This window comes from Oncorhynchus masou, chromosome 15 (assembly GCF_036934945.1).
Source record: "Oncorhynchus masou masou isolate Uvic2021 chromosome 15, UVic_Omas_1.1, whole genome shotgun sequence".
Taxonomy (NCBI): Eukaryota; Metazoa; Chordata; class Actinopteri; order Salmoniformes; family Salmonidae; genus Oncorhynchus; species Oncorhynchus masou.
Window position 1 is genome coordinate 30049852 of NC_088226.1, and position 13557 is coordinate 30063408.

Here is a 13557-nt window from a genome sequence, read left to right on the forward strand (position 1 = left end):
TAAATGTCTTATTTAGACACAGACGTGCCCAGAGACATCTGAAGAGCTCCACTCCAATGTCTGCAGGCATCTCACCCTAGTAAACTTGAAGAGACATGCAGCCTACAAGGCATATGCTCAAAGATAAATTGAGAAAATCAGTTCAAGTCCATTGCTAAGCATAGTTTGACTTAGTCATAATGAAACAAGGAACAACTCTCCATTTTTGAAATACAACTATTTATTTGCAAGAACCGCCTAATCCTTCTTGGCAGCGGCTTTCCTCATGGCAGCCAGAACGTTGCTGAGCTCTTCCCTCTTTCTCTTGGCGCGGATGTGAGTTCCAATCTGTGGAGCAAACACACATTAGAATGTGCAATAGGAGAAACCCAACAAATGCATCTGCAACTTTCACAGCAGGTTAACTACCATGCTCAGGATGAAATTAACACTGCAGCATGTTTCTGGGACAGTTATGTCAGCGACAAATTCAGTAATCAGCAAATATGGGGCTAGAAGTCCAATAATACAAGAATGGTTGGACAAACTATAGGAGAATAATTCTACTGATCCAATAGTTTTGATTAATCTTACCAATAAATTCTCCACAAAGGAAACAGTCCATCACATTTCAGAAAGCTGCCCACTTGACAGCTGCACAAAATGCTAGACATTCCCAAACAAATGTCTAATACAAAATCTGTTTGGTTTGAAAAATGTACTTATTTGTTCTCAAACTGTCACAAGAGAGCAGCTGCAGAAAGCTGACGTCAACAAATGCATCCATACTGCCAATACCAACGCATACACACAACCAGTTTAGTAGCAGGGGAATCATACATACCCTCTTCTTGATGAACTTGAGGGCACGCTTGTCCTTGGAAACTTTCAGCAACTCCATGGCGCGTCTCTCGTAGGGGGCGAAGCCGCACACCTCACGGATCATGTCACGCACAAACTTGCTGTGCTTGGTCAGACGCTGAAACACAAAATCAGCGAAGAGACTGAGTTAGATGCATGCATTAGAACTAACAGTAACTGTGGCCTATGTTTCAGCCATATTGTGGACCACTGGGCCCATTATCTCATAACAGGTTCCAACATTTGATGTGGTCATCTACTTTGTTTCAGAACATATGTATATGCATGTTGCTAATGTAGAGACAGACGAAGTGAATCCTGAACCCCGGCCCTCAATCACTACACTGGTGGCAGCAATGGGATTAGAACACAAACTTGAACCAGCACCCAGCAGTTCTAGGACAAGCAAACAACCTGTGGCAAAGGGTCCAGACCCTTTACCAGAGGACATAGTGACCTGAGACTCTACCAATACAGCACTGTGGTTGTCATGTTTCTATCCATTCAGATGAACTCACCCCTCGCCTACGTGCATGTTTCGGTGCAGTCACATTCTTGGTTACAGGGTGGCCTTTACTAAGGCCCACGGCCATAGGATACCTGATAGCCATGTCTGTGGAAAGAAAGAACAGTCAGTCAGTGGTGCCTGCACCACATGCAATTGCTTTGGAGTTGTTCAAATAATATTATATGTCTATGATCAATAAATAATCTAAATCTTAACGTTTCACGAGGCCTGATTATTTAATTACCTACATCATGTTATCCCTTTGGAACGCAACATCACGTCGATAAAAAAGATGCCTAAGTTGGGAAAATGTAAGGCATCTAGGGCTTATGTTAACTTTAATTGTGTTGATGAAAACACTATGCGACATTATCGGCAAGAGACTTGATGCCTATTGTGCCGAAGAGATTTAGTTGTTAAACGGGAGTGACGAGTGTGTTGATATAACGGTAATTGTTAAAATTCCGCTTTAACCATCAGAATTCGATAAAGTTATTCAAGCCAACATATTAGGCATTAAGTAAGAGTAGGCAAAGTGATTGTCAGACAAAAATTATATCAAACATGTCACCATTGCGACATTTGATGTACAGCCACATTCACAGTGGTTGTCTGAAGCATGCTATTGGAATTCACAGCTTGATGATACCTCATCATGATTGATTTTGCAAATGATTGGAATAACCAATGAGCGTCAATCTTTCCTTTGCAGTACCTCACACTGACGTGATTACCAGCTGAGAAACTTGCGAGTTCATTTTACTCCTGGTTCAAAGTTCGTCTAGGCAGTGTCTTATCATCCGACAACCTACAGAGTTTTTTGTTGTTGTCTTAAAACAGGTTTACAAGATTCCTAGGACCTTTTCTAAGATGCTTTGTGGATACAATCCCTTGTCTGGCCTTACCAGAATAATGCTTTCCTACAATGCCATCACAGTATTGTCAACTGCAATTAACATTTAAAGGACAATTACGCCACCCTATTCACACCCCCTTAACTCTTTCCACATTATGTTGTGTTAAAGTGGATTTATTATTTTTTTAAAGGTCAATGTCTACACAAAATAGATAAGTATTCAACCCAGAGTAAATACTTTTGAGAAGCACCTTTTTGGCAGCAATTACAGCTGTGAGTCTAAGTGCTTTGCACACTGGACTGTACAATATTGTTAAATGTTTTTGCTACACAGCCATTTAAAGTAAAAAAAAAAAGGCCACTCGGGAACATTTAACTAGGCAAGTCATTTAAGAACAAATTCTTATTTACAATGACTGCCTACCCCGGCCAAACCCAGATGACACTGGGCCAATTGTGCGCCACCCTATGGGACTCCCAATCACGGCCAAAATTGATACTCCAGTGTGTCTTTGCCGTTGTTGAAAGGTAAATGTCTGTTTGGCTCTATCCAGTTTATTCTTACCATTAAAAAAAACTCCCTAGTCCTTGCTGATGACCAGCATAACCATAACATGCTACCACCACCATGCTTGAAAATATGAAGTGGTACTCAGTGATGTGTTGTATTTGAATTGTCCTGAATACAAAGCGATAATTTCTTTGACATTTTTTGCAGTTTTACTTTAGTGCCTTATTATAAACAGAACATATTTATTCTGTACAGGCTTCCTTCTCACACTGTCATTTAGGTTAGTATTGTGGAGTAACTACAATGTTGATCCAACCTAGTTCTCCCATCACAGCCATTAAAACTGTTTTAAAGTCACCTTTTGCCTTAAGGATGAAATCCAGAGCAGTTTCCTTCCTCTCCAGTAATTGAGTTAGGAAGGACACCTGTATTTTTGTAGTGACTGGGTGAGATACCATCCAAAGTGTAATTAATAACCTTTCCATGCTCAAAGGGATATTCAATGTCCGCTTAAAAAAAAAAACATTATACATTTTTTGCAAGCTATTGGAAAACCTCCCTGGTCTTTGTTTGAAATTCACTGCTTGACTGAATTGTATGTGTGGGTTACAGAGATGAGGTAGTCATTCAAAAATCATGTTAAACACAGAGCGAGTCCATGCAACTTGTTAAGCACAGTGTTAGTCCTGAACTTAAGTATTCGACCCCTTTATGGCAAGAATACATAAAGACATTTCAGCTTTTCATTTTTAAATAATTTGTAAAAAATATAAATCCCCTTTGACATTATGGGGATTATGTGTAGGCCAGTGAAACACTACATTTAATACATTTTAAATTCCAGTTGTATTAACAAAATGTGTAAAAGGTAAAGGGGTGTGAATACTTTCTGGGTCTTTCTATAAACTAGGGTACAAGTGAGGATTTCCTACTGCTGTTAATTCATTCATAGTAATCTGCCATTGCATTTATGGCACTATAAGTTGCCGTTATATCATACACAATGTAAACACTCCTTCACATCCGTTTCTGACAGGTGTGTAAAAATCGAGCACGGAGCCATTCAATCTACCTAGACAAACATTAGCAGTTGAATGGCCCGAGAAACAGAAATGGTTTGACGAGATCGTTATGGAAGAACTTGACTGGGCGAGCCCTGACCTCAACCTCATTTAACACCTTTGGGATGAATTGGAACGCTGACTGCGAACCAGGCCTAATCGCCCAACATCAGTGTCCAATCTCACTAATGTTCTTATGGCTGAATGGAAGCAAGTCCCCACAGCAATGTTCCAACATCTAGTGGAAAGCCTTCCCAGAAGAGTGGAGGCTGTTATAGCTGCAAATGGGGGGACCAACTCCATATTAATGCCCATGATTTTGGAATGAGATGTTCAACGAGCATGTGTCCACATACTATTGTGGATATTAAGAATTAATCTGTTAAAGTAGACATTGAACTTGAATCTTGGATCTAGCTGGCTGACAATATTTTGTATAGAGTTCACTTCATATCTCCTTTTGTTACAGGGTGAAAAGTTTATCGGCAAACAAATCCCACAAAATGTATGCGGTTGAAAAATCAAATGCTTCTAGCCGAAACACTCACCTTAACCTTGATACCTAAAATGGATACTGTCGTTAAGAGGCCGACCAGTAGCATTTCACCAAAATATTTATATCGGTCTTTATGCCACCACTAAAATATACATAGGACTGACCCTATTTAGTCGATTGTTTGGTTGATAGGCTGTTGGTCGACCAAGATTTCTTTAGTCGAGAGGTCACAAAGAAAAAAAATCCCATGGTGCATAAGACACCTGTCTGAGTGGACAAATCCATTGCGGAGGCCATGGGGATAGCACAGTCCATCACGCTAAGACATGTGATACTGAAATTGTATATGCTTACATTGTGAAAAAATAAAATGGTGAAACACTAATCTATTTTATAACAAATACGCTTTCTCCTGCGTTGGATATGTTCGCTGTCCATGGTTCTGAAGCAACCTAGAATTGGTGCCTTTCCCTATGTTGCTGTGTCCATAATAGCAAAGTTAAGACAGCATGTTGGGGTTGAGTAGAATACAGCAGAAGCAGCAGAGACGAGGAAACAGCCCTTACCATAGCCTAAATGTCTAAGAAAATTGAGGAGCGAGGAAACCTACTTTAATTTGAATAAAAACAATAGCCTGGCTTCATAAATCATCCTTATACAGTACCTTTGGAAAGTACACAGACCCCTTGCCTACATGTTATGTTACAGCTTATTCTAAAATCCTCATAAACACACAATACCCCATAATGACAAAGCGACAACAGGTTTAAACATGTTTGGGAATGTATTTAAAAAAATTGAAAGCGCCTTTACAAACACTACCTGTCAAAAGTTTTAGAACATCTACTCAATTCAAAGCCTTTCTCCTTATGATTTACTGTTTTCTACATTGTAGAATAATAATGAAGACAAACTATGAAATAACACATATGGAATCATGTAACATCAAAATCTATTCAATATTTGAGATTCTTCAAACTAGCCACCCTTTGCATTCTTTCAACCAGCTTCACCTGGAATGCTTTTCCAAAAGTACCCACATTTGTTGGCTGCTTTTCCTTCACTCTGCAGTCCGACTCAACCCAAACCATCTTAATTTGGTTGAGGTCGGGGGATTGTGGAGGCCAGGTCATCTGACGCAGCACTCAATCACTCTAATTCTTGGTCAAATAGCCCTTACACAACCTGTAGGTGTGTTGGGTCATTGTTCTGTTGAAAAACAAATGTCGTCCCACTAAGCACAAAACAGATTGGATGGCACATCACTGCATAATGCTGTAGTAGCCATGCTAATTAAGTGTACCTGCAAAGCACCCCCTCACCATAACACCTTGTCCATGCTTCACGGTGGGAAATACACATGCGAAGATCATTCGTTCACCCACACCGCATCTCAAAGACATAGGTTGGAACCAAAAATCTCAAATTTGGACTCCCAACCAAAAGGTCAAATTTCCACCGGTCTAATGTCCATTGCTTGTGTTTCTTGGACCAAGCAGGTCTCTTCCTCTTATTGGTGTCCTTTAGTGGTGATTTCTTTGCAGCAATTCGACCATGAAGGCCTGATTCACGCAATCTCCTCTGAACAGTTGATGTTGAGATGTGTCTGTTACTTGAACTCTGAAGCATTTATTTGGGCTGCAATTTCTGAGGCTGGTAACTCTAATGAACTCATCCTTTGCAGCAGAGGTAACTCTGGGACTTCCTTTCCTCATGAGAGCCAGTTTCATCAAAGCGCTTGGTGGTTTTTGCAGTTGCACTTGAAGAAATGTTCAAAGTTCTTGACATTTTCCAGATTGATTGACCTTGTCTTAAAGTTGCAAAATATCACATTTACATAAGGATTTAGACGATTTACTCAGTACTTTGTTGAAGCACCTTTGGCAGTGATTATAGCCTAGGATTTTCTTGGGTATGATGCTACAAGCTTGGGGCACCTGTATTTGCAGAGTTTCTCCCATTTTTCTCTGCAGATCCTCTGTCAGGTTGGATAGGGAGCATCACTGCACAGCGATTTTAAGGTCTCTCCAGAGATATTTCAGTGTTCAAGTCGGGGATCTGGCTGAGTCACTCAAGGACATTCAGAGACTTGTCCTGAAGCCAGTCCTGCGTTGTCTTGGACCTGTGCTTAGGGTCGTTGTCCTGTTGAAAGGTGAAACTTCGCCCCAGTCTGAGGTCCGGAGCAGGTTTTCATCAAGTATTTTTGCTCCGTTCTTCTTTCCCTCGATCCTGGCAGGTCTCTCAGTCCCTATCGCTGAGAAGTGGCTTCCATCTGGCCAATATACCATAAAGGCCTGATTGGTGGAGAGCTGAAGAGATGGTTGTCCTTCTAGGTTATCCCATCTCCATAGAGGAACTCTTGAGCTCTCTTTTACTCAGTTTGGCTAGCTCTAGGAAGAGTTTGATGGTTCCAAACTTTTTCCATTTAAGAATAATGGAGGCCACTGTGTTCTTGGACCTTCAATGCTGCAGAAATGTTGAAGTACACTTCCGCATATCTGTGCCTCGACACAATCCTGTCTCAGAGCTCTAGAGACTCATCCTTCCACCTCATGGCTTGATTTTTGCTCTGTCATGTACTGTCAAATGTGGGACCTTATATAGACAGGTGTGTGCCTTTCCAAATCATGTCCAATCAAGTGGTAGAAACTTGAGGTAGACCGATTAATTAGGGCCGATTTCAAGTTTTCATAACAATTGGAAATCGGTATTTTTGGATGAGGATTTTTTTTAAACTAAAACATTTTTGCACTTTTATTTAACTAGGCAAGTCAGTTAAGAACACACTTATTTTCAATGATGGCCTAGGTATGGTGGGTTAACTGCCTTGTTCAGGCGCAGAACAACAGATTTTTACCTTGTCAGCTCAGATATTCAATCTTGCAACCTTACGGTTAACTAGTCCAACGCTCTAACCACCTGCCTCACGAGGAGCCCGCCTGTTACGCGAATGCAGTAAGAAGCCATGGTAAGTTGCTAGATAGCATTAAATGTATCTTAAACAAAACAATCAATCATAATCACTAGTTATAACTACACATAGCTGATGATATTACTAGTTTATCTAGCGTGTCCTGCACTAATCAATGCGGTGTGCATTCGCGAAAAAGGACTGTTGTTGCTCCAACGTGTACCTAACCATAAACATCGATGCCTTTCTTAAAATCAATACACAGAAGTATATATTTTTTAAACCTGCATATTTAGCTAAAAGAAATCCAGGTTAGTAGGCAATATTAACCAGGTGAAATTGTGTCACTTCTCTTGTGTTTATTGCACGCAGAGTCAGGGTATATGCAACAGTTTGGGCCGCCTGGCTCTTGCGAACTAATTTGCCAGAATTTTACGTAATTATGACATAACATTGAAGGTTGTGCAATGTAACAGCAATATTTAGACTTAGGGCTGCCATCCGTTAGATAAAATACAGAACGGTTCCGTATTTCACTGAAAAAATAAACGTTTAGTTTTCGAAATGATAGTTTTCGGATTCGACCATATTAATGACCTAAAGCTCGTATTTCTGTTTATGTTATAATTAAGTCTATGATTTGATAGAGCAATCTGACTGAGCAATGGTAGGCACCAGCATGCTCGTAAGCATTCATTCAAACAGCACATTAGTGTGTTTTGTCAGCAGCTCTTCGCAATGCTTTAAGCATTGCGCTGTTTATGACTTCAGGCCTATCAACTCCCGAGATTAGGCTGGTGTAACCGATGTGAAATGGCTAGCTAGTTAGCGGGGTGAGCGCTAATAGCATTTCAAACGTCACTCGCTCCAAGACTTGGGAGTAGTTGTTCCCCTTGCTCTGTATAGCTAACGCTGCTTCGAGGGTGGCTGTTGACGATGTGTTCCTGGTTCGAGCCCAGTTAGCGGCGAGAAGAGGGATGGAAGCTATACTGTTACACTGGCAATACTAAAGTGCCTATAAGAACATCCAATAGTCAAAGGTATATGAAATAAAAATCGTATAGAGAAATAGTCCTATAATTCCTATAACTACAACCTAAAACTTCTTACCCGGGAATATTGAAGACTCATGTTAAAAGGAACCACCAGCTTTCATATGTTCTCATGTTCTGAGCAAGGTTAGCTTTCTTAACTTAAAGGTTAGCTTTCTTACATGGCACATATTGCACTTTTACTTTCTTTTCCAAAACTTTGTTTTTGCATTATTTAAACTAAATTGAACACGTTTCATTATTTATTTGAGGCTAAATTGATTTTATTGATGTGTTATATTAAGTTAAAATAAGTGGTCATTCAGTATTGTTGTAATTGTCATTATTACAAATAAATGTTTAAAAAAATATAAAAAACCGTCTGATTAATCGGCATTGACTTTTTTTTGGTCCTCCAATAATCGGTATCGGCGTTGAAAAATCATAATCGGTCGACCTTTAGTAGAAACATCAAGGATGCTCAATGGAAACAGGATGCACCTGAATTTAGAGTCTCATAGCAAAGGGTCTGAATACTTATGTAATTTGTTGGGGTTTTTTGTAACAAAGTTGCAAAAATGTAAACCCGTTTTGGCTTTGTCTTTGCGGTATTGTGAAAAATGTATTTTAATACAGCCTAATTCTAAAATGTAACGTAACAATGTGGGGAAAAACCAATGGCACTGAATTTCACATTACCTTTGGGTTGTATTATAATACTTGCATGAATATCAAGCTGGAATGTATGTTAATGTCATTGTAATTACTCAACTGCATTATACTCAAAAATAATTTGAAAAGAGATCCTAACGAATGCTAACCATAAGTTAACTTTGTCTGACGTTGTGAGCTAGCATGCTAGCTAGTCCAACTGCTACAACCAAAATAGTGTTTGCTACAATAGCCCAGTTTAATCTTAGTGACTGTCTTAATTTATTTATTTCACCTTTATTTAACCAGGTAAGCAAGTTGAGAACAAGCTCTCATTTACAATTGCAACATGGCCAAGAAAAAGCAAAGCAGTTTGACACATACAACACAGAGTTACACATGGAGTAAAACAAACTTAGTCAATAATACAGTAGAAAAATAAGTGTATATATACACAATGTGAGCAAATGAGGTGAGATAAGGGAGGTAAAGGCAAAAAAAAAATGCCATGGTGGCAAGGTAAATACAATATAGCAAGTAAAACACTGGAATGGTAGATTTGCAGTGGAGGAATGTGCAAAGTAGAAATAAACAGGCAAATCACTACAGAATTCTAATCTCTTATGTTTGATACCTGCTGTATCTTTGGTGCTATTAGCAATGCTAGCTAGCTAAGTAGCTAAACCTGCTGCATCTGAAAGTGTTTTCAAAAATAACATCCAATACAGTAATTCACTACGAAAACAGTCTATTTGGAAAGGGCACAATGGTTGCCAGAGCGGCAACTTCAACACAATTTTTGTATTGTTTGTATTACTTTTATTGTTGTATTGTTCGTATATTGTTGTATTTCAAATGTGTCTATCAGTGGTGTCACTTGTAGCTGCTGTTTCTGCAAAAGCGAATGGGTATCAAAATAGATAAGTGATGTGGGAGTGGTTTTGCCAAATGGAATCATGGGAGTTTGAGCCTTGAGCAACAGAAAAATACTGGGAGTGAGCTAACTATAATATCGTTCTACAGGTTTTTGACCATCTATTAGACTAAGAAAACCAGAGCTAAATAAAACAGGGATAATCAGAAAACTACAAACAGCTGGCTATCTACTCTGATTTCAGAGCACTCTCATCTGAGTGTGACTGAGCAGAATAACTGCTGAATTCATGAACGCTCAATTTAAATATGGCATGTGTCATTAAACATGTGCAAAAAAAAAAAAATGAAATTGTTTCCAGCAGCAGATACAGGCAACATCCAAACAGCCTAACCAGCTCTGCTAGCGTGAGTAAAATGGTCAGAGTGAGATTATCTTATTTGTGTCGAAGTAGCTAGCCAACGTTAGTTTGGGTGCTTGACTGCCCTCGGATCGACCCTACTTCTCGGACAGAGCGTCCAGTGTGCACTCAAAAAGCACTTAAATTGAAACGCTTTTAATTTAGAAACGGACAATTGAACCACAGTGCGCACTGACACTCCGGAGTGAATTTAAGAACACACCCTAAGATATATTGTATAAATGAATGAACGGGGTTTGACTGTTTGTGGTAACATTACACAAACGGTGTTGGTCATCTCTAAATACTTCATAGTAACCCACATATTAAAAGCGGCGCAGAAGCTAGCTCAACAAACAGTCTTAACGTATTGAGGCGTAAGCCTCTTGATTAAGCAAGTTAGCGAACGTAAACCAAACATCACTTATAACAGGCATAATGCTACCAATGTTAGCTAGATAGCCAACTAACGTAGATATCTAGTAGTTGCTTACTTCTGTCGAGGAAAATGACTAGAGTCCGTCTATATTAGACATACATGTCATCTGACTGCAGTCATTACGGCTCGTTAAGAAAATCCAGCAACAAGGCGATATGATACGATTCATATGTAGGGGAAAGTCATGTCAGCGCAATACATTTCCGGTGACGTTACAGCTAAATTATATTGTTTGTCAACACAATATTGGCGCCATACTTTTGGTAACAACGAAACCGTATGTTGGTTCTATCATAATTGGTGATAAACGAAGGATGCCATTGATTTTGTAAAGATTTCAGCTGATAGTAATTCTTCCAAAAAATTCTTACTTGCTTTCTGTAATGGCGGACAAACCGGAAGGAACGCTTAGCGGTGGAGGCTGGGTCATGAGGGTTTTTAATAAAATGTAAAACATCAGGAAAATCTTTCTAGCGCCACATACGGGTGTGGACCATTCACAGTAGTTTTTCAAGGAAAAGCTTTATAGCTTGCTATATAATCCAAAAGTAAATTATTTAGACCTCTCAGCAGTATGAATCAAATTAAATCAACTAGTGTAGACTAACAGTGAAATGCGTTACTTAGGGCCCTTCCCAACAATGCAGAGGGAAAGAAAATAGAGAAATAATAAAAAAGTAAAACACGTAGTAATAAATACACAATGAGTGCAAAAAGGGTCAATGCATATAGTCCAGATATCTGGTTAACTATTTAAGTTAACTAACTATTTAGCAAACTTATGGCTTGGAGGTAGACACTGTTCAGGGTCCTACTTGTTCTGCTTGCTGTGCGGTAGCAGAGAGAACAGTCTATGACCTGGAGTCATAGGGTCTTCCTCTGACAACATCTGGTATAGATGTCCTGGATGTCAGGGAGCACGGCCCCAGTGATGTACTGGGCCATACGCACTATCAATCAATCAATCAAATGTATTTATAAAACCCTTTTGACATCAGCCGATGTCACAAAGTGCTGTACAGAAACCCAGCCTAAAACCCCAAACAGCAAGCAATGCAGATGTAGAAGCACAGTGCCTTTCACTCCCATAGAAAGGCAGGAACCAAGGCAGAAACCTAGGGTGGGAACCAGGCTCTGAGGGGTGGCCAGTCCTCTTCTGGCTGTGCCGTGTGGAGTTTATAACAGAACATAACCAAGATGTTCAAACGTTCATAGATGACCTGCAGGGTCAGATAATAAAAATCACAGTGGTTGTAGAGGGTGCAACAGGTCAGCACCTCAGGAGTAAATGTCAGTCATAGCCGATCATTCAGAGTTAGAGACAGCAGGTGCTGTAGAGAGAGGGTCCAAACAGCAGGTCTGGGACAAGGTAGCATGTCCAGTGAACAGGTCAGGGTTCCATAGCTGCAGGCAGAACAAATGCACACTCTATAGCACCTTGCGGTCAGATGCCAAGCAGTTGCCATACCAAGCAGTTATGCAGCCAATCAAGATGCTCTCAATAGTGCAGCTGTGGCTGAATCTGCAGGCCCATGCCAAATCCTTTCAGGGGGGGGGGGGCATTGTCGTGCCACTTTTCATGATAGTGTTGGTGTGTGTGGACCATGATAGATCCTTAGTGATGTGGACACTGAAAGACTTGAAGCTTTCGACCCACTCACTCTAGATATCCTCATTAAAGCTTTTATATTTGAATAAAGAAAAGAAATAAAAAAAAATAATAATTGAGTAAATGATCACAACCATTTACAGTGGGGCAAAAAAAGTATTTAGTCAGCCACCAATTGTGCAAGTTCTCCCACTTAAAAAGATGAGAGAGGCCTGTAATTTTCATCATAGGTACACTTCAACTATGACAGACAAAATTAGAAAAAAAATCCAGAAAATCACATTGTATCACATTGATTTTTAATGAATTTATTTGCAACTTATGGTGGAAAATAACTATTTGGTCAATAACAAAAGTACTTTATTATATACCCTTTGTTGGCAATGACAGAGGTCAAACGTTTTCTGTAAGTCTTCACAAGGTTTATTTTGGCCCATTCCTCCATGCAGATCTCCTCGAGAGCAGTGATGTTTTGGGGCTGTTGCTGGGCAACACAGACTTTCAACTCCCTCCAAAGATTTTCTATGGGGTTGAGATCTGGAGACTGGCTAGGCCACTCCAGGACCCTGAAATGCTTCTTACGAAGCCACTCCTTCGTTGCCCGGGTGGTGTGTTTGGGATCATTGTCATGCTGAAAGACCCAGCCACGTTTCATCTTCAATGCCCTTGCTGATGGAAGAAGGTTTTCACTCAAAATCTCACGATACATGGCCCCATTCATTCTTTCCTTTACACGGATCAGTCGTCCTGGTCCCTTTGCAGAAAAACAGCCCCAAAGCATGATATTTCCACCCCCATGCTTCACAGTAGGTATGGTGTTCTTTGGATGCAACTCAGCATTCTTTGTCCTCCAAACACAACGAGTTGAGTTTTTACAAAAAAAATTATTTTGGTTTCATCTGACCATATGACATTCTCCCAATCTTCTTCTGGATCATCCAAATGCTCTCTAGCAAACTTCAGATGGGCCTGGGCATGTACTGGCTTAAGCAGGGGGACATGTCTGGCACTGCAGGATTTGAGTCCCTGGCGGCGTAGTGTGTTACTGATGGTAGGCTTTGTTACTTTGGTCCCAGCTCTCTGCAGGTCATTCACTTCGTCCCCCCGTGTGGTTCTGGGATTTTTGCTCACCGTTCTTGTTGTCATTTTGACCCCACGGGGTGAGATCTTGCGTGGAGACCCAGACCGAGGGAGATTATCAATGGTCTTGTATGTCTTTCATTTCCTAATAATTGCTCCCACAGTTGATTTCTTCAAACCAAGCTGCTTACCTATTGCAAATTCAGTCTTCCCAGCCTGGTGCAGGTCTACAATTTTGTTTCTGGTGCCCTTTGACAGCTCTTTTGGTCTTGGCCATAGTGGAGTTTGGA

At 40.2% G+C, this 13557-nt stretch overlaps 1 protein-coding gene across 1 annotated transcript; it reads right to left on the bottom strand.

The window, feature by feature from the left end:
• Positions 1 to 200: 200 nt before the first annotated feature.
• On the bottom strand, positions 201 to 11011 carry LOC135556132 (large ribosomal subunit protein eL36). The gene is made up of 4 exons (XM_064989065.1): positions 10950 to 11011; positions 1359 to 1453; positions 824 to 958; positions 201 to 327 (listed from the first exon to the last, which is right to left on the bottom strand). The coding sequence occupies exons 2-4, from the start codon at positions 1449 to 1451 to the stop codon at positions 238 to 240; spliced, it is 318 nt and encodes a 105-aa protein (XP_064845137.1). The 5' UTR covers positions 1452 to 1453; positions 10950 to 11011; the 3' UTR covers positions 201 to 237.
• Positions 11012 to 13557: the final 2546 nt, after the last annotated feature.

Bases quoted from the DNA above. Each gene is read 5' to 3' on its own strand.
- LOC135556132 (XM_064989065.1), bottom strand. From the start codon at position 1,451: ATGGCTATCAGGTATCCTATGGCCGTGGGCCTTAGTAAAGGCCACCCT. The intron at 959-1,358 runs GTGAGTTCATCT...TTTGTGTTTCAG, and splicing joins AACATGCACGTAGGCGAGGG to CGTCTGACCAAGCACAGCAA. The intron at 328-823 runs GTATGTATGATT...TTTGCTCCACAG, and splicing joins TCAAGTTCATCAAGAAGAGG to ATTGGAACTCACATCCGCGC.